Source organism: Mobula hypostoma, chromosome 19 (genome assembly GCF_963921235.1).
Source record: "Mobula hypostoma chromosome 19, sMobHyp1.1, whole genome shotgun sequence".
In the NCBI taxonomy this organism is placed as follows: Eukaryota; Metazoa; Chordata; class Chondrichthyes; order Myliobatiformes; family Myliobatidae; genus Mobula; species Mobula hypostoma.
The window spans coordinates 42,402,189-42,422,371 of NC_086115.1; the positions used below are offsets into that span (position 1 = coordinate 42,402,189).

Consider the following 20,183-nt stretch of genomic DNA (forward strand, 5'->3'; position numbering starts at 1 on the left):
TTAATGCTGAAGATCTTGTTAATTTCAGTTAATTGCTCTTTGACCATCCCACAGCAGAAACTCAATGAGGAAAGTATATGGCTCCATTTCTCACCACACCTAACCCACTATGAAACTATACACCAGCCCTGAAGATGAAAGCCTGCTTCACCAAAGGGGTCCTCAGCCCCCAAAACAAATGTACTATCCTCTGTTGTGGTTCCTTTATGACCACCTTCCTTCTTAATGGAAGAAGCAGCATGGTTGCTCTTAGTGCAAAAATATTCAGGCCTAATGCCTACACTTCAGCAGCAAACAAAATTGGAAAAATTCCAAAAGTCATCATAAATCAGGATACAGTGAAATATTTCATTAACAAGTTCACCCTTTTATTATTGGATCTTAATTTTTACTCAGTTACATTTGGCTGAATATATATACAGTTGCAAAAAGTTAAGAGACCTCTTTGCAATTACCAGGTCTTTGTATTATTATTTACTCATAAATAAGATTACCAAACACAATCTGCCTAAATTAGTAACGACAAACAATTGCACTTCTTCTCAATACAAAGTACTCCATTTAAACAATCACAGTCTAGTTTCATAAAAGTATGTGAACCTCTGCCTTTTACAAAAGCTATTTGGAGACCAGACACCCCACCCTGCAAAAACTCATTTCAGAGAGGTAGCACCATCAATTTGCAGGAGACTCCTAGAACTTTTGGGAGAGGTGGGATGTCTGCAATAGAGTAGCTCCTTAGCAGCCAGCCAGCTAGTTTAAATAACGTTAGCTATGCTAATGAACGAATGACACCTGTTAAACTCACCTCAACAGGTCTTTTAGTCTTAACCCACCATGGGCAATAGAAAAGTCACTGTTGCAAACAGTGCAGCGAGCAACACTGTCATTATTTTTGACCCCTATTAGGCAGGGGTACACTTTAGTGTAGCCTGGAGTGACATACCTTTTATACTTTCTTTTTTTGGAACACTGCCATAGCATGCTCTCTCTCTCTCTCTCTCGTGGTCGCTCTCGCGCTCTCTCTTGCTTTCTCTCTCTCGCTCTCAAAAAATTGATTTGCGGGATATTGTATATAATTTGCAGGCATCAGGGAGCCACTATTTATATACGGGAGATTCCTGGAACTTCCGGGAGAGGTGGGATGTCTGGGAGTCAGGTGTTCCAATGAATGAAATCAGATCAGAGGTGTGGGTTGCAGAGGTGCCCTGCCTATTAAAAAAAAATGCACACAAAGTCAGGTTACTGACAGTGCCTGCTCTTCTCAAGAAAGATCTGTTTATGAACACCATGCCTTGACCAAAATAGCTTTCAAAAGATATTAGAAAAAAAATTGTAGAGGTGCATGAAGCTGGAAAAGACTACAAAAGCATTTCTAAAGACCTGAGAGGTTATCAGTCCAGAGTGAGAAAATGACTATAAATGGAAGGAATTCAGTACTGTTGTACTGAAGTGGGTGCCGTGCAAAGGTCACAACAACAGCACAAGATACAATGCTGAAGGAGGTGAAAAAGAACCCAAGGGTAACAGCAAAGGACCAGCAGAAATCTCTAGAACTTGCTAATGTTTCCGTTCATGTGTCCACTATGAGAAAAACACAGAACAAGAATGCTGTTCATGGAAGGACACCACAGAGGACACCTCTGTTCTTCAAAACAAAAATGCTGCATGTCTCAAGTTTGCAAAAGACCACCTGGATGTTCCACAACTAACTTCTGGGACAATGTTCTGTGGACAGAAGAGACAAAAGTTGAACTTCTTGGCAGAAATGCATATAACTACGTTTGGAGGAAAAAGGACACTACACACTAATACTTCATCCCAACTGTGAAGCAGGGTTCGTGCTTCTTGATCCTCCAAAATATTCCGCACGGAATTTAAACTGGAGATGGCGGAGGGTGGGCTTAAGAAGGAGATTTTTGAAGAAAAGCTGCCTTAAATTTAATTGGGTTTGGTTGTGTGACTGTGTTAGGATTAAGATTATTCTATGCTTTAATTGTGCGGGGGAAAAATGAATTGCTGTACACATCTGACTCGTTAGTATTTCAAATTGAGTTGAGTGCCCTCATCTGCTCCTAATAAGTTTGGGTTCGAATGTGGGATTGGTAGTCTATATCAAATTGACCATTTAACATTTTGTAAAAACAGGTCAGGCGGTGTGCTTCATGTTTATCTTGGAGAGAGTTCCACTTTAATGAATTTAAAAGTTGAGTAACACTCGTTTCTCTCTCATAGGTATTTGTAACAAATCAGGCTTCCTGTCTTCCTGTCGCTCGACGGAAGTAGTGTTTTTGTTTGTGTATGGGTTCCATGCAGCAACTGCATATTCCAAATGTGGCTTAACAATGGTGAGTATAACTTCTCCTTAACTGAAGCTGAACAATAATGAAAATTGCATCTCCGAAAATTTAGGGTGGAAGGAGCATTATGGTTTGGAGCTGTTTTGCTGCCTCAGGACCAGGATAGCTTGTAATCATAGAGGGAACAATGAACTCAAAATTGTACCAAGACAGTTTTACGGGAAAATGTCAGTGTTGAGGTCCATCACTTGAAGCCATTTTCCAATCTGCTGGAACCATTCTAGAATCTAGTAATTCTTGAAAGATCATTCCTCCAAGATGCAGCACAGAGCGTCGTAGGAAGTCATTCCTGCCTGTGGCCATCAAACTTTACAACTCCTCCCTTGGAGGGTCAGACACCCTGAGCCGATAGGCTGGTCCTGGACTTGTTTCATAATTTACTGGCATAATTTACATATTACTTTTAAACTATTTATGGTTCTATTATTATTTATGGTGCAACTGTAACGAAAACCAATTCCCCCTGGGATCAATAAAGTATGACCATAACTATGACTATGAATTGCCTCCACAATTTCTTCAACCACCTCTTCCAGAATCCTTGGGTGCACACCATCTGGTCCAGCCCTTCACCTACCTATCTACCTTCAGCCCTTTCAGTTTTCCAAGAAACTTCTCCCTTGGAACGGAGACACACTTCTATCCCCTAACATTCTTGAACTTCCGGGATACCGCTAGTCTTTTCCACAGAGAAGAATGATGTTCATCCAACATTTCCTTGTCCCCCACTATGACCTCTCTAGTATCGTTTTTCAGCTGTCAGATATCCACTCTCATCTCTTTTACACTTTGTGTATCTGAAGAAACTTTTGGCATCCTCTTTAATATTACTGGCTAGCTTACTTTTGTATTTCATTTTTACCTTCTTCATTACTTTTTTTGTTGCCTTCTATTGGTTTTTAAAAAGCTTCCCAATCCTCTAACTTCCCACTAATTTTTGCTCTATTACATGCCCTCTCTTTGGCTTTTCTGTCAGCTTTAACCCTCTTATTAATCATGGCGGTTTCATCTTGCTTTTAGATATTTTTTCCACTCTGGGATACATGTACCCTGCGTCTTCTGAATTGTTTAACTGCTTCCAGAAATTCCAGCCATTGCTGCTCTGTTGTCAACCCTGCCAGTGTTCTTTTCTAATCAATTCTGGCCAATTTCTCTCATCCCTCTGTAATTCCCTTTACTCCACTGTAATACCGATACATCTGACTCTTAGCTTCTCCTTCCCAAATTTCTGGGTGAATTCAATTGTGTTATGTGGGCTCAACCACAAGTTCCCCTAAAAAGCCATCTTGTAGGCAGTCTAGAAATTTCCCCTCTTAGGAACCAGCACCAACCTGATTTTCCCCAATCTGCATGCATACTGAAATTCCCCACGACTATCGTAACACTGCTCTTTTGGCTTGCATTTCCTATCTTCCACAGTAATTGGTAGACCACATCCTTACTATCATTTGTGGGTCTGTATACAACTCCCATCAGGGTCTTTTTACTCTTGCAGTTCCTCAACTCTATCCACAATGATTCAACACCCTCCAACCCCATGTCACCTCTTTCTAATGATTTGATTTCCACTTTTTTTTTAAAAAACCAACAGAGCAACACCACCCCCTCTGCCTTCCTGCTTGCCCTTTCAATACAATGTGTATCCTTGGATGTTAAACTTCCAGCTATAATCTTCTTTCAGCCAAGATTTAGTGATGCCTACATCATACATGCCAATCTGCAACTGTGCTACAAGTTCATCCTTCGGTCCTGTATTCACCCTTTTCGATTCTTGTCCACCTTTTTCATTGCAACTCATCCTGTTAACTGCAATTTTGGCCTATCATCAGCCTCTTCTTGCTAGGAGTGTCACTAGACATAGCCTATCTTTTGGAAACCAAATACCTCATCACTCCAGTTTCCCCCCCACCCCCAAACAACCCTACAGCACTAGCCAACCTGCCTACAAGAACATTGGACCCCCTCAGATTTGGGTGTAACTCATTCCTTTTGTACAGGTGTACCTTTCCCAGAGAAGATCAAATGAGCCATAAATCTAAATCATCACCCTGTATACCAGTTCCTCAGCCACACATGCACTGTCATATTATCCTATTCTTACCTTCACAGGCAGAGGCAACAATCCAGAGATTAGTACTGTGGAGGTCCTGTTTTTCAGCTTTCTACCTCCTCACCTTATGTACCATGTCATTGGTGCCAATACTGTATGTACCAGGACTTCTGACTGCTCAATATCACCTTTGAGGATGTCATGGACCGGATCTGAGATATCGCTGACTCTGACACCAGGGAGGCAACTTTCCATCCAGGTGCCTCTATCGCAGCCACAGAATTTCATCTGTTCCTCTAACTATGGAATCTTCTATCAACACTGCAGTCCTTTTGCCCTTCTTCCCTTCTGAGCCACACCACCAGACTCAGTGCTAGAGACTTAGTTATTGTAGCTCTCCCCGGCAGGTCACCACCCCCCTCCCAAGTAGGCTACTTATTATAACAAGGTGCATTAGCAGAGTATTAAAACAATCTGATTACTTAAGGAAATTTGGTCTGACAACTCGTCTTTGATAGAGAGACTAGTATTAGCATGGCGCGCAAATGGGTTTTGAGGAGAGATTTCCAGACTTTTAGACCTGAAGGCATAGCCAGCTTGATCCAGGAATTAAAACAAAGATATGCCAGAAACCAAAACTGAAGAATACATTTTAGAATTATAGAACCAGAGATTACAGAAATAAGGCAGCATTTGGAAAAAAGCTTGAGATTTTAAGAGCATGGTTCTGATGAATTAGTAGGCACCAAGGACAAAAGAGTACCAGGATGAAAGAACAGAACTCTGCAAGCCCAACTACAAATGACTGAATATTTATAAGTTAATGACTGCTTACTATACTTAAATTTAGATGTGTGTTCTCAGCCTTTTTCTATAGTATATGTATTGAATTGAAAAATGAATGCTACACACACCTAAGATACTGGACACAATCCTCTAAATCCTACTGACTATTGGGCATCCGTTAGTCTTGTGAGACCATGGATCTGCACCTGGAAAGTCTTCACTCTCCAGGGCGCAGGCCTGGGCAAGGTTGTATGGAAGACCAGCAGTTGCCTATGCTGCAAGTTTCCCCTCTCCACGACACCAATGTTGTCCAAGGGAAGGGCATTAGGACCCATACAGCTTGGCACCTGTGTTGTCGCAGAGCAATGTGTGATTAAGTACCTTGCACAACACGTTGCCTCGGCTGGGGCTCGAACTCGCGACCTTTAGGTTGCTAGTCCACTGCCTTAACCACTTGGCCACGTGCCCACATTGACGATTGTGAATGGTTATTCACTACTGGGAAGTCTATAATATAGTCCCATTAATGTGGTTATTCTTTATTACTCCTCAGTTTCACCTATAATCACATCAACGGATAAGCCCTCCAATATATCCTCTCTGAGCACTGCAATAACATTTTCCTTGTTGGGCAATACCACCCCTCTCCCTTTGACAATCCCCTGTCATTCCTGAAACATCAGAACCCAGGAACATTGAGCTGTCGGTCTTGCCCCTCCTGTAACCAAGTTTCACTGATGGCCACAACATCACATTTCCACATATTGTGCTCCAAGTTCATCTACCTTGCCCTGCCACACTCAACCAGTCAATCTGTCTTTGCTTGAAGGCACCGAGGTATTCCGGCTCCCGCAACCAGCCTGTGCAACAGTTTCTTCCCCCAAGCCATCAGACTCCTCAACACTCAGAGTTTAGACTGACATCTACATCATTTATTATATTGTAATTTGTCCTCTACTGTAAACACAAAATAATCTGCAGATGCTGGGGTCAAAGCACCACTCACAACACGCTGGAGGAACTCAGCAGGTCGGGCAGCATCCGTGGAAAAGATCAGTTGACGTTTCAGGCTGGAACGTTTCAGTCCTGACGAAGGATTGTTTATTATTGTCTTGTTTATTATTGTACTGCCTTGCACTGTTTTGTGCACTTTATGTAGTCTTGTAGTCCTGTGCAGGTCCGTAGTCTAGTGCAGTTTTTAAATGTTGTTTTACTTAGTCTAGTGTAGCCCTGTGCTGTCTCACAGTCTAGTGTAGTTGTGTGTTGTTCAATGTAGCACTAGGGTCCTGGAGAAATGTTTTGTTTTTACTGTGTGCTGTACCAGCAGCTTATGGTCGAAATGACAAAAAACTTGACTTAATATCACCTTCCTCAGCCATTCCTCTTGCTACCCTGCCGACTCAGGTTCACACACCCCTGCAACTCTAATTTAACTGCCCCCCCCACAAAAAAAAGGAACATTAGCAAACCTTTCCACAAAGATTGGTCCCCCTCCAGTTCAGACCATCTCATTTGTACAACTACCACTTGCCCTGGAAGAGAACACAATGATTCAAAAATCATCACCCCTACACCATCTTCCTATTTCTTGCCTCACCAGCACTTGACACAGATAATAATCCTAAATTCACCACCCTGGAGGTTCCATCTTCTAGTTAAACCCTCAACTCACTTCTTCACTCATTCCTGCCTATGTCTTTGGTACTGATGTCGCTATAACTTCTAGCTGTTCTCCATCCCATTGAAGAATGCTAAAGATACTGATTCATCTCTGACCCTGTCACCTGGGAGGGAACATACCATCCAGGAGTCTTCTTTTCCACAGGATCTTGTCTGCTCCTTGAATCAATGAATTCCCTGTCACTACTGCAAACCTCTTCCCCCCACCCCCCGGCACTGCAGCTTTGCCCTGGTAGTTACCCCGACCCCTCCCAACAGTATACAAATCTGTAAACTTGTTATGCGGGAATCCATCACAACCATTAAAAAACACTGCTTTAGGTCATTCTTGTAGTACTGTGTAAAGTTCTGATCAATATATCTTGAGAAGGACTGCAAAGGGGTCAGAGGAGATTCACAAGGATGTTGTTCAGAATGGACCAATTCAGAAATGAATCAAAACTGCTAGCAAGGTAACTGGGGGGGGGGAGGGGGGGGGGAAAGAGAGGAGGGAGGAGGTTTTACAGATAGAAACAAGAGAGAATCTGCAGATGCTGGAAATCTAAGCAATACACACAGAATGCTGGAGGAACTCAAAAGGCCAAGCAGCTCTGTAGAAGTACAGTTGACATTTCAGGCCGGGTCCTGCTGAAGGGTCTCAGTCAAAATGTCGACTGTACCCCCCCGCCTCCCCCAATAGATGCTGCCTGGCCTGTTCCGTTCCTCCAGCATTTTGTGCGCGCTGCTGGGGCTACAGCAGAGCTGTTTTCTATGGGAAAAAGTTTTGTTTGAAGTTGTCTTAAAAGGTTTGGAGTAAGAGGAACTCATAGGAAGAAGAATTTCAAATCATTTGGTAGATATCAGGAATACACTACACAATGGGATGGTGGAGTCATAGATTCTCACAACATTCAAGCATATAGATGATTATTTGAATTGCCGAGTGAGTGAAGGCTACAGACCAAGTAATGGAAAATGGGATTATAGATGGGTGCTTGGGGGTGGGATAAACTTTGTGGGTCAAAGGGCTTACACATGTATGTGGCAGAGCAATATGATTTGGAATTGGTCTTCCACTAACATTTGTGCTTGCCAAAGCAAGTTCCTACAAGCAGTCCTCTGCTCATAAATCAAATGCATAATTGGGAGACCAAGCCTCAGGCAACTATCAAACTTTGCATTAAGGAACATGGCAGAGATCTGATGTCATTTAATTCTAAGAAATCAAATTTCAAACAAAACTTCACAGAATACTCACGGACTGCACCATAAACATACTGAGATTTTTTTTAAAAAATTGAATTGCACCTTAGAATGTATTAGGAATATAATTAGGTTTGAATTTTATTCAATAATTAAGCTCCAACCAACAAAACAACAAGTCCTACATGGAAAATTTGATTTTTAAAAAAATACTATTAAAACTCAAAGTTCAACATAAATTTATCAAAGTACATACATGTCACCATATACTACCCTGGAATTCATTTTCTTGTGGGCATTTACAGTAGAACACAATAGAATCAATGTAAAACTGCACACAAGACTGACAAACAACCAATGTGTAAAAAGCAAACAGTGCAAACAAAAAAAAGCAAATAGTAATAAATAAATAATATTGTGAACACGAGTTGTAGAGTCTTTGAAAGCAAGTCCACAGGTGATGAAATCAGTTCAGTATCGGGGTGAGTGAAGTTATCCGCACTGGATCAAAAGCCTGATGGTTGAAAGGTAATAACTGTTCCTGAACCTGGTGGTGTGGGATCCAAGGCTTCTGTACCTCTTTCCCAATGGCAGCAGCAAGAAGAGAATGACCTAGATGATAGATGCTGGTTTCTTGTTGCAGCACTCCTTTTGGATGCGTTCAATTGGTGGGGAGGGCTTTTCCTGTGATGGACTGCGCGGTATCCACTACTTTTTGTTGTTTTTTTCTCCCATTCTCGGGCATTGGTGCTTCTGTACCAGGCCATGATATAACCAGTCAAGATGCTCTCCATTTTGCACCAGGCATGCAGAATTATTTATTTATTTATTTGTTTTTAAAACAGTATGCTGCACATAACTTTTAAAGTTCTATTATAGATTGTGAAAACATAAGAATGGTTAGCAATCTGTAGATCATTAGAAAGTCATGAGACAATAATGTAAGAAAATAAAACTTTTGCAAATTCAGAGGGAAAAAAAAATCCTGAGCAGGTTAAGAAATGATTAAGACTGTGCTGGTCAACATTTGTACACATTACCCAATTTTAATTTAGTTGTACTTTAAGACCAATATAAACTTTAAATCACTGAAAATATCAAATCTTGATAAACACTAATAAGTCTCCAATATGTAAAACTTAAGAACGCAAGCCCCAAACATACGCCATAAAGTTTGTAATACTCAAGGGACAGCATCATTCAATCTGCACTTTGCTTTACCAAATTAAATGCAAAAGTTCATCCCGCTACCTTCAATCACTGTACACAAATATTATAAATCAGATTCCCTCAAAGGTCACAGAAATTAAGGGGCTAGTACTTGCTTCTAATAGATGTCAGAGAATTAACATTTTCCCTCTGCTAATTTTATAGTGCAAGACTCATCACCAGAAGTTTTCCTTGTTAAAATACTTCACCCACTTAAACCCTTTTGAGCGTCTTTTAGAAATGATCTCAAAATCTTTCCTTTTCTTGCAGCTGCAATTTTCATTCCCATTCATGTTAGGAGATCCATTTAAAGCCTTTATCCCGCTCATAAATTTGTTCACAGTATGAGAACTGCAGCCCAATTGAAGTTTAATGCATATTTATTCTTAACTCAATCCACACCCTAAATTTTATAATAAGCCTCAAAGTACTTTATGGAATTGCTTTTATAAATAGAACAAAAAACAAACTAAAGGTCCAGTAAATGTGTCTGTTCCTTTTCAAAAGGCGGATGCACACCAAATATAGCCAAATAATTACAGTACAGAAAAAACTGTACAAAATTTACAAAAGCACAAAGATAAAGCCATTTAGAAACTTGAATCAGACAGGCCAACTTCTGTGAAATCTTGCCTGCCAGTTATCCATCACAAGCTACAAGCAAGGATGAAATAAAAATGGCTGAATGCAGTGAAATGGTATATCTACGATTCATAGGCTCAGAATTAAACATCAATAACACGAGTCATAGTTTCAAAATAAAATTGCTTTAGCAAATGTAGAAAAGATTGCTTTCAAAAAACAGTACGGAGTAGAGCTCTTTTCATTATTAACTGACACCAGCAATAAAAACATAACTCTCTCTGGCTTTCCCCTCACCCCCACAAACTCCTTATAGAAAAAAACTAAAACTTCTTTAAAAAGCACCAAGAAAGTTGACGTTGTTAAACTTGAATAGATGAATTATTTTCTACTGCAGAAGTATCTCTTGAATTTGAGGCACTGACCAGATGCTTTCAATGCAATATAATCAAAACCTATTTAAAGGGATTATTCTAATTATAACCAGACCATTTTAAGGCTATTCAAGGCTACATCCGTTACAAATCATTGAACGGACACTGCAAAGTACAACACAGAAGGCATTCAGAATTATTTTCAGCTGAAGTGATTTAAAGGCCAAATATTTAATTGCCATATTTAGTTTGAGATCTGAGACCACTAAGTGCTGTGCCATTTCAAATTCATGGCATTTAACGCCATCACAAACTCCAAAGCAGTAGAAATCCTTGCTACGACAGAAATTTAGATGCAATAATTTTCATATTGCATGGGTATTTGCTAAAATATTAACAAAAAGCTTGAGACAAAGTTAGCAACTTTAATCGCTAATGAGAAAACAAGACTTCATTCACAAAGATACTTAATGCTGATTACTTCATTACGCACTAAAATTATGGTGATAAAATGCAACACATTAAGAACATGGAGTAATAATAGTTTAATTACAACAATCTTTAGGACAAAAGTACTGCACATCATGGAAGATAATTAAAAGTTCAAGTGACAACCCAAAATTATGTTAACAAGTCAGAAAATCATATTGCAATTTCAAACCAGGCTCAAACACTTGCAGCTCCAGTAATATATCCTTAAAAAAAGTTCAAATCAAGTTTGTTTTGACTTCAAAGGCTATGCAAAAAGTATGATGGCCCATATCAAAGTGACTTGTTACCACCATAATCATCACTCGCCCAGCCAGTGTCAGGAACATGCAATTTTAAATAACCTTGTCGTGATAAATGCAGTGGTTGACAGAAACAACAAATTAAGACTTCATGAAGTATCATATCAAGAAATATTAGAAAAGCAACTAAAGTTGGAAAAGTTAATTGGCTTAGGTAACAATAGATCAATAAATTAAAAGCAAGGAGGAATAGGTCAATTTCGCAAATCATTCTACAGAAAAATGAAGTCATCTCTAATCTCAAGGGCAAAAGAAAGTACACATAGAAACACCCAAATTGCTAACTAGTGAAACACTTCTGAACACTGAAAAGAATATACTTAAATACAAAATTAAAAAGTGAGCAGCTAAAAGGAAATGAACATAGAATACAGTGATCTGCAGTGATCACAGCAAAAGATCTTTTACCTTGATGGGTGCCAGATGACAAGTGAAAATGTAATTGGCTCTCTAAAAGGCTCCTAATAATAGACAGAAAATTGGCTCAATAGGGCAAGGATATTAAATGACTTCTTTGCATCATTCTTCACTTTTGTCGCAATTATACAACCAACTGCTATGGTCTTCACTATCAATGATTAACTTCTGATAATTACATTTTGAATTTTGGATAGAATTGAAAACAATCTTAAAAGTTAAACTCCTGTACAGAAAATCACTAGCCAGACTGAAAAAGTGGGATATGTCTCACAAATCCTTGGCAACATCTCCGGCAGCTAATAGGATTCAAGACTGCTCTCCATGAAATGATCAAAACAAGGGAAACAAGTCATATTCAGGAAGTTGATAGGTCCCAACGGTTGGACATTTGGTATTAGCCAAATTTGAATGGATCAAAGGATTATCTGATCAACTGATCATTAAAAATCAATAGCCAGATGCACAAAAACTCTCAGAAGCTGAATGAACTTATCCATTACCCATCTCATGAGCAATCACACAATAGTTCAGTATAAACCGTACTGACAAGTAATCTAAAATTCCTCATGCAACAATTATATGTGGAAACATTTTAACATCACTAAATGCTCAGCCAGGGAAAAAACATACAAAACAATTCTACATCTTCTGGCACACATTTCAGCTTGCTCCACAAATTGCATATTGCAATCAACTAGGAGCAACTCCCCTCCCCCCATCTTTATATTGTCACAAGATCTGTAACCTCTATAATCTACATTCATTTTTCAGACCTTGATAATGGCATTTTTTGATTCTATCATCAGCAGGAAGTCATGTTTACTGACTGTATTTGAAGTAAAAGATGAAAAATCATGAGTACGCCTGCAATTCTCTGATATAGCCAACGGCCAAAACCATAGTGATCTATATCACTTGTGTAAGGTTCTCAGTAATATTTCTGTTAGCCTTAACAGTTAACATTACTGTTAATATTACTGAGAACCCTACACTTGTATTTTCTATTTCTAACCAAACAGAAAATATAAGAATATCATGAATAATGATGAAAACCGTCCTCCATCCTCACACTCTGCACCCGCCCCCCCCCACCATCTACAATTCCCAGTCTCAGGAAGACATAATAGAAGTGACACCCTAGTTATTCTCCCTTTCCCATCAGAAAATACAAAATCTTGAGCACAGATCACTAGGCTCAGGGACGGCTTCTGCCCTGCCGTTATAAGACTCTTGAACACACTTCTTGTACAATAAAGATGAAATATTTAAACATGAAAATTAAATATTTAAATGTGAAGGACGAATCCTTGATCCCTCAACATAACTCGCCATGGCCCTTATACCTTCTTGTCTACCAGCACTGCACTTTCCTCTGTAATTATGTGTAGCATTGTTTCTTCAGCCAGAGGGTGGTGTATCCGTGGAATCCGTTGCCACAGGGATACAGGGAGAAGGCAGGAGAAGAAAAATAGATCAGCCATGATGAAATGGCTGAGCAGACTTTATGGGCCAATGGCCTAATTCTGCTCCTACATCTTATGGTCTTACATTCTGCAATCCTCTCTCTTCCCCCCCCCCCCACCCTCAAGTGCTGCAATGAACTTTTGTATGGAATGATCTGTGTCTCAGAGCATGTGATAATGGTAAAGCAATTGCCAACAACACTGAGACAGGTTTTTCAGCCAGATACCTCCCAACACTCAGGAGTTCCCGTGCAACAGACCTCACCTACATTAAGAGCAGGAGACTCTCCACTCCCCCCCCCCCCCCCCACCCACTGGCACAGCAAGGCAGCCAGGTCTGCTCCTTGATGACTGATAAGCAACTTCACCAATCCAGTCACTCATCAGAAAAAAGTAAATACCAGCAATTACAGTACGCAGGTGAAATGCTTCAACCCAATGAGTAACAAGACAAAGCCTTTTGTAATCAGTAGGAATTTAAATGGATTATGAATTGGCTGCATTCCAATCCGGTGTAATCAAAGGCTGTGGAACTCTTTAGGAGAACAATCTCCAGCATATTCTAGGATCAATGCTCATTTAAAAATAATGGTTCTAACTTAATACTTTCTTCAGAGGTAGAAGAGCTCCATTTTGCCCACCAAGTCTATACTAATTCTCCTAGTAATCCCATTCATCCTTTTATTTTCCCCTTTAACCTATCCTCTCTTACATTACTATCTTGATTTTTGTACACCAAGAGGAAATCCACTGTAGCCAATTACCTACCAACTAGAAATATCTTTGGGATGTGGGAAGAAATTGAAGCAACCCAGGTAAACTCATACAGTCACAGGCAGAACAATGCTCTACACAGTTATTCAGACTGAAGGTCAGAAATGAAAGCAGAACACGGGAGTTGCGAGACAGCAGTGCACCACTTGCAGCACTACCGTTCCAGATTGTGGCCTAGGTATTGAGACTATAGAAAAATTGAGAGGAGAGTTGCTGATTGATTTCCATCTTGAGCAAACTTATTCACACATGAATACAAAAATACAGAACCATTCAGATGTGCAAGCACTTAGAACATTGGAATGAGGATTGCTGTATCTCCAAGATTGGATAAGACCAGGCCTGGTAAGGGCAACTAGTGTACAAGTACCCATTGGCTAGCATATATTTACTCAATAATATACCAAAACCCACCTGTGTTCCAATGACTTAACTGGATAGGTAAAATAACTGGGAAAAAATATTATCTCCAGCACTAGCTTTATTTATCTGAGGGAAGTCTTGATAGATTTCAGTCTATAAATTGTATTTAATCTCAGCATTTAATCTGATTTTGGTCCCACCATCCCAGGAAATTACAGGGCTGCTGGCAGGAAAATAGCATCTAACCACAGAAACTTCAAACATGATTCTATGAACTGCCAAGGCCTCAAAGACTGAAAAAGTCTTTTGGTCACACTTTACTATGTAACTAATTACCGAATGCTCATATCTAAACATATACTATTGTATTATTCTCTCCCAATTGTGAATCTTCAGATGTAATTTAATTGATTTACAGGGTACAAATCCTGTGGAGTCAGCTATTTTGCTTCTGGAAATTTTTAATCACATACATGAAATAAAGTTCAAGAAGCCAGCTTTACCATCACTCACCTGCTTTGGCTCAGTTAAGTTTCGTATTGCGAAAGGAGAGATCGGATTTCAGGTGTCAGGTGATCAGCTGCCTTTGCAGCTTCTGTAATCGCCCTGCGGTACACTCCTTTCTTCTTCCTGTTAAACCTCAACTTAAAATACTCCAAAAATGGCGAGACTTTTGACACAGAAAGCAGCGATGTTGTAGGTGATCCAAACCAAGACACCCTGGCTTCCTGCCACACTGGAGTCCCATTTTCCTTCTTGTTAACACTAATGCCAAGAATACGTGCAGGCCACCAGGGGAAGCCATGAATCTTCCCCCATACAATATCGCCAACGGATATAGTCCTGCCTTCGGTTGTTACACATCTTGTGACAGTTTTGGTATGAAGTCTCACAGTTAAGGGTGGCACAGTCTTTTCTTCTTTGGAAGAAGATGACACAGATGCATCATCTCCAGGTGCAAAATCACATATTTCTGGTGAAGTTATTTCTGAACTAGAAGACTTTGATTCATCTAGACTATCGTTGCTACAGACTGATAAGCTTGATGAATCTGCTCTTTTTTTCCTATAACTTAAATATACAGTCAGATCATCTTGATCCTTGCTTCGACGACTCCTTTTATACCTCCATTGGTCCTCCTCTCCAGAACTCCCTGATGTCTCCACCGAACTCTTTCCTGTGGATTCTTCAGAATGAAGTGTACCACTATCTGATCTCCGTGCAGGTTGCACTTCACTATTTATATCATCTACAAGCTCAGCCTTATAAATTGCAACATTGTCCCCGTTACTGAGCCGATGAGGTTTTAATCGAATTCTAGGTGGTGGGATGTCTGCCATGGAATGCAAAGGCCTAGTTAGTTTTAGCTTTGGAATGGTTCCAGATGGACTAGAAAATGACTTTTCTTGAAGAACCTCCATCTCATCACAATGTGTGTTCTTGTCCTGGTCCACACTTTCATTTTGACCTAACCGTTTAGGACAAAATGGCTCAACTGAGCCATGTACCCGTGATGGAATTTTCACCACCTTTCCTTTCCCTTGAGGAGTGCTGTATGATATTTTAATTACTGGGCTTCGATGCACCATCTCACTAGAAAATTTATCATCTTTCTTTTCCTTTTTTATTTTCCTATTTTCACAACACATTACCTCAAGTTTCCTCTTTTCATTTTCTTCCATGCTAGTCTTTTTCTCATTCTTATTGTTGTGTCCATCTTTGTCATCATCATCCTCTTCCTCACGATTTAGTGTGTTTTTGCACTTTTCACACAGTACCTGCCTAGGTCGCAATCTAATGGTGCTCATTATAAGCTTACCAGGATCACGATTCCTTGATAGGCGCCTTTTGGTGCGTTTGATTGTCCGAGGTGGAGGCTGGGGAACCCACTGATTGTAAGTTTGTCTCAATACCAGAGGTTGTGGCAGAGGTACACCTTCACAATAAGGTGGAAAGCAAGGCACAGTTTTTGGTAATGGCTGAAGAGGTGAAACTTGTTCTCTGTTTGACATCTTGGGATGCTGCAAGTTGCAGAGCTCAGACTCAGTCTGACAGACTGGCTGTTCTTTCCCATCAAGGAATTCACTGGTGCATGATTCAACAGGAAACGGGTTTGGTAGTAAACCACACAAACCAGACCTGGTGGAAAAATATTCAAGAAACAAAGAGTTAATGGCATACTGACAGAATAAAAAGCAAAATCTAGACCATATAACTTCTTGCATGGCTACAAGAAAGTGTCCACATTAAATGGTTGAAATTTTAACTAGCATCTAATTATAAAGGTTTGTGCTGATTATAAATAGAATGCCAGATTCTGTGGAACCTTGCCACTGAAAATAGCTTTTATTTGCAGTCTTGATCCCCTAAATTCATATTAATGGTTTCAGTTTTTGTTTGCAGTTGCAGAGGGGGTTAAAACAAAGCAGAATTATAAAATACACAGTGCTGAAATTTTAAGTGAAAGACAGGATGGCATATTGAACCACTTTACATACTACTTATCATATTATTAAATATTTCCAACTTTTAATTAAACATGGCCAAACAATATATGTGGAGAATAGACTACAAATTAGTTTTTTTTAATAAAAAGAATGCAATGACTCCTTAAACTTCCCTACATTTCCTGCAAATGAGGAAGCTGAAAGTGACTAAGCTACAGATCACACTTATGAATATATTACAAAGTCCTCTTTATGATGGTTAGCAATTAAAGAATTTTATTTTATTGGCATATACAATTTGACATTGCAATGCAAAACACTTATCTTGTACTTTACTGATCAAGCAATATCAAAATGTAAAAAAGTGCACAGGTAACTGCCTAGAAGTGAACTAGGTGTCACTTGTAGCTGCAACAATCCTGTCAATTTAACAATTATGGTTATTTCGGGGCAAGGGGATGGGTTTTATTTGATTTCAGAATTAGTATTTTATCGGGGGGGGGGTGAGCAGCAACTGAGCACTTATTGGCAGTGCACCATCTTCACAATGATCTCCATGAACAAATCAAGGAACTGAAACTTGTTTATTTTAATGTCTAACAATTTCCTTGTTGCCACTCTAGTCAACATCACTCTTGCACAAATTGATAGAGAACCCAGGACTTGCACTGCATTTTAATAGCATGGACTCACTAGGGAAAAGGGCTTCAACTGCACTGCACCTGCTCCACAGCAATGGAAGCTCTAGATTTGATTCCATGGAGTTTACTGTGTTTTAAGAGAGAGCCTCAGAAAGGGCAACAAGAGGCCAAACACAAATCTACCATGCTCAACAGTGTGAAGTAAAATGCAATGGAGATAATTAGTATCCTATCTCACAACCCTGAGAACTTCAAAAATGGTAGAGCAAGTACAGATTGTGCCTCATGACATGCAAAACTAAAAGTCCTCTTCAAGTTCACCAAGAGCCAATTTAAACTAATTTGGTATTGAAGACCCATTTGTACTCTGCAAAGGAACCAAAGTCCTTCAAATAGTAAATTTTACACTTAAGTTTTTTTTATGAGCTATACTGAAAGGACCAGCCATAACGAAATCCTTATTCCGCTGAACCAGCATTTCTTTTGTTTGCAGCTTCTGAAGGAATGTATTGACTACAAAAAGATACACCAAAAAAACTCACTCAAATAACAGACTTTAAAGAGCAATAGAATGTCAATAGTGCTGGAGAGCATCTAATCAGATGTATCTATCCCGATTCAGTTGGAATACAAAACATTCAGCCAATATGAGCAAAATTCCAGTCGTGGTTTTCTTACAAAATATACGCAGGGAATTTTTATCTCATGACTTCCAGTGTGATTTTAGGTTAGGGCAATGTTGACAACCCAAAAAATAAAGGACAAAATAAAATTTAAATTTGAACTATTACATAGTTATCCAGGGATATCTTCAGTCAAATAAAAACACCATTTATGCATGGATTTTCATTAGAGAACTGGGTCAAGATTCTGTAATTTGCTGTATATCAACTGCTTAAAGGAATCTGCTGCTTTGAACTGAAGGCATGATATGATTTAAGAGAGAAGCAAGTTTAGTGCTCAGTGCCTCAAACTATCAGGCGCCAAAATAACAAGCATCATTTTGGGGAAAAAGATGCTATTGCAAAAAAAAAGCGCCTTTCCTCAGCATGTTTTCAGATTGTTCTTGATTGGATGACATCTAAAATATAGGATTCAATCAGATTGCCAACGTGATGCCCATATAGAATGGTAGAATAGTTGTTTCTATTATGAACTAGGTCACACTAGACAGCACTCAAAGAATTAATTCCTCAAATTTTGCAAAGCAGATTGTGTTTGATCTAACGCCAATTACCCATCTCCCTTGTGCTGAAAGGCCTAGTGCTTGCTGTAGAGCGTGGGTGGCTTCAAACTCGAGTTGTTTTACATCTAAATAAAATGTGTGCACTGACGGGTGAGGGAGGGGTGGTTGCTGGGGGAGTGGGGAGGGCAGAGGACTTACTTCTTGGCCATGTCTATCAGGATCCCGGTGAAGCTGCTGCCTCCGAAGTTGGTGGACACCACTAAGGTGCCGCTAACGACGTGTTCCACAGTGACGGAGAGCTGGGCGCCGGCTCGTAACCCCGTTGCGGCTCCGGGCTCCGGGCTGAGCGCCGCCATGTTGCTGGCGGGGCAATGCTGGGGTGCGGGGGGTGATTGGGGGAGGGGCGGGGTGGGGGGGCAGGGTGACGCAGCGGGGAGCGAGCGTCGCTCCGTGCCCGCGCCTCGCCCTCCACCTGTCAATCAAAAGGAGGCTCGCTCAGTCGCACGGCCCGGAGCGGAGCGCGGGTGCCCGACGCATGCGTCCCATCGCCTGGTCCCGGAGCTCGAGACAAACAGCTGCGCGCACTCACGCACACGATCACCAGTGCAGCGTGAACCACAGGCTGGGGAAGATTCGCTTGGGAGGGGGAAAAGAAGCACCGTTCTTCCCTGCAAGTGAAACCAGGAAAAACATGTTACAAACAATTCACCGTTCATTGCATATGACAATCATTCGCAAGAAAATCGCACTTCCCTCACACAGACAATTGTGATGAGATTAAACACAGCTGATCCACTTCCTTGGGTTCTCATTCCAATTTGCAGCATTAAATATAATCTCATCCATGCAGAACTGTTTAGAGAGAATTAGGGAGGCGCTTAATTAGGATTCAACCGTCTTCTTTGTTTTCAATATATGGAAATTAAGCGCACTGACCTTAACAGCTGTCTATATTTGACTATGTTGCTCTCTTTCAATCCTGGATTATGATTAATATTCCATGATCTTTAAAAACTAATCTCCCCAGACTCAACAAAAGTGGTTTATGCATTGGCTACAGGCCTTAAAGTATTAACAATTGTGCTGCCAACTACCAACGTGATTTTAAAGTATCCAGGTCGCCTTACATTTAAAACAGTGAGTACAGTCTTATCATATGTATCTTTCAATTCATTTTATATAATTAGGCTTAAAATAACACATTTAATTTAGGACAATAGGCTAATACATCACCCCTGTTGGCCTACGAAGCACCAAGTCATTTCAATTAACAAAAAAACTTTAAACTGTTCGTTCTAAGATTCTGATATATTTACCTTCAACAAATCAGGGTAATAAAATAGATTTTACTTTGAAACCACGCATAGAACACAGTGTAAAGCATCGTCCTATTTAAAAAAGCAATAAATAATACCTGAGAATGCACGGACTGAATACTACACGTAGACGGTTTCCTGAAGGTACACCATTTGAAGTCTTTAAAGCTTCCAGAATCAAACGCCCCACAGCGGCCTAATGAGCACGATGATTAATAAAGCAATGCAAAGGATGGATTGCGGAAGCGCTAGACAGCGTCCTCTTGCGGTTCGATTACACGTCCCTCAATACTGTCAATCACAGCATAAGTTTGTTGCTAACATTGCCGGCGAGTCCATTTACCATTGCTATCATGCTGTTTTCGCAGTTTGTTACCAACCAAAATATTCTTAAACTTGCAAAGAGATTAAAAGCAAAATTCTCACCGTTGAACAAGCTTGTCCAGCTGAGTTCCACCAGCGCCTTTTATATTGCTCCAGAGAAAAAAAGCAAAACCAGAATGTAACTCCCACCCTTCTACTTTCAGACTTTTCCTTCCCAGCCTGAACGTCGAAAGAA

General features: G+C 40.1%; 1 protein-coding gene across 6 annotated transcripts in view; it reads right to left on the reverse strand.

The window, feature by feature from the left end:
- Positions 1 to 19,850, reverse strand: part of pwwp2b (PWWP domain containing 2B) — a 74,470-nt gene extending 54,620 nt beyond the window's left edge. For all 6 annotated transcript variants that reach the window (XR_010021000.1, XR_010020998.1, XR_010020999.1 and 3 more), the window contains exons 1-3: positions 19,723 to 19,850; positions 18,507 to 18,976; positions 14,548 to 16,173 (exon numbers count right to left, since the gene is read on the reverse strand). Coding sequence is in view for 2 of the 6 variants with exons in the window: in XM_063071766.1 (XP_062927836.1) it covers positions 14,562 to 16,173; positions 18,507 to 18,664 (1,770 nt within the window). In the remaining 4 variants the exon portion in view is untranslated. The remainder of the gene's footprint in view (positions 1 to 14,547; positions 16,174 to 18,506; positions 18,977 to 19,722) is intronic.
- Positions 19,851 to 20,183: the final 333 nt, after the last annotated feature.